A 1,135-nucleotide genomic window follows, 5' to 3' on the forward strand; every position below is an offset into this window, starting at 1 on the left:
AAAAAAAAAAAAAAAAAAAAAAAAAAAAAACACGAGCATCGGGGCTTGTAGCGAGCGTTCAATGTCAGTCACAGGCAAAAAAAAAAAATCTATCGTAGATTCGTATAAGCTTAACCCAACTTTTAGGGCTGTTTGCCCCTACACTTAAGCCTCAAAGTGCTGCTGGGCTTTCTGTGTAAGATAAAAGGACTATCAGTCAGATAAATAGAAGGGGTCAGGCAAAACGTAAACAGTTCTGGGAGTGATAGGGTTAGGTAGCGCGCAAAAACAAATGATCAACCTCGAACTTCCTCGAAATCCTAGAACTGCTTTCGCGATACTTCCAAGGCAAGCTACCTTCCCATTCCGAAGACATCTACAAAATGTACACAAATTACAAATACACATTATTCGTGGCCACCAAATAAAACTCGGCAATAAATTCAAACTTTTCAACCAGTACCTACCCAAACCAATATTCGAAACCTCATTCTTATTCCGACAACCCGCGATCATTTTATTAAACTCTTCAAAAATTTCTTCCATCCAATCCAACTCTCAATTTCTAAATTTTCCGATATTTTATTCAAAAGTGTCCTTGACGAACTTGTGCCTTTGATTTTCGAACTCTGAACCCAGCAAAACCACCTTCAATTCTCTTTCTTGGACGATCTTCAACTCTAAAACTTCCACTTTTGCCGATCTTCAAAAATGTCCTCCATGAACAAACTGTGCGGAGGGTGTGGTCCTTGTGGTTCGAGTTGCGGCTGCTGTAACGATTGTTGCCGGCCCCGTCTCAGCGTCGGCGTCGTTTATCCCAATGCTGGGGCGCCCCAAGCCGCCCCAGTCGGAATGAACCAGCTGTGCGGCTCTTGTGCCCCGTGCGGGGGATGTTGTGATTGCCGCCCCCGGCTCAGTATTGGTGTGGTATACCCGAACAATTTGCTCGAGGTGGCCCAGTGTGTTGATGGCCCGGCCAACACGATGTTCCGTGGACAGTAGTAGTCCCGGCCCAGCCTTTTCTCAGGAGAATAGGATTTTAGCCAGGAGAACATCAGGATTTTAGGATTTTATGTTCGATATTTGATGGCTTGTTTTTAAAAAATAAAACTAATTTTATATTCATGATTATCGTATCTGATTTTTATTTGCTGAA

General features: G+C 43.0%; 1 protein-coding gene across 1 annotated transcript in view; it reads left to right on the forward strand.

Moving 5' to 3' along the window:
- The window catches only part of LOC108253955 (male-specific sperm protein Mst84Db-like), a 10,598-nt gene extending 9,483 nt beyond the window's left edge, over positions 1 to 1,115 (forward strand). Inside the window, exon 2 of the mRNA XM_017448802.2 lies at positions 683 to 1,115. Coding sequence (XP_017304291.1) covers positions 691 to 981 — 291 coding nt within the window. The 5' untranslated portion in view covers positions 683 to 690 and the 3' untranslated portion in view covers positions 982 to 1,115. The remainder of the gene's footprint in view (positions 1 to 682) is intronic.
- Positions 1,116 to 1,135: the final 20 nt, after the last annotated feature.

The sequence above is a fragment of the Diaphorina citri genome, unplaced genomic scaffold, assembly GCF_000475195.1.
Source record: "Diaphorina citri unplaced genomic scaffold, Diaci psyllid genome assembly version 1.1 scaffold5187, whole genome shotgun sequence".
Lineage (NCBI taxonomy): Eukaryota > Metazoa > Arthropoda > Insecta > Hemiptera > Psyllidae > Diaphorina > Diaphorina citri.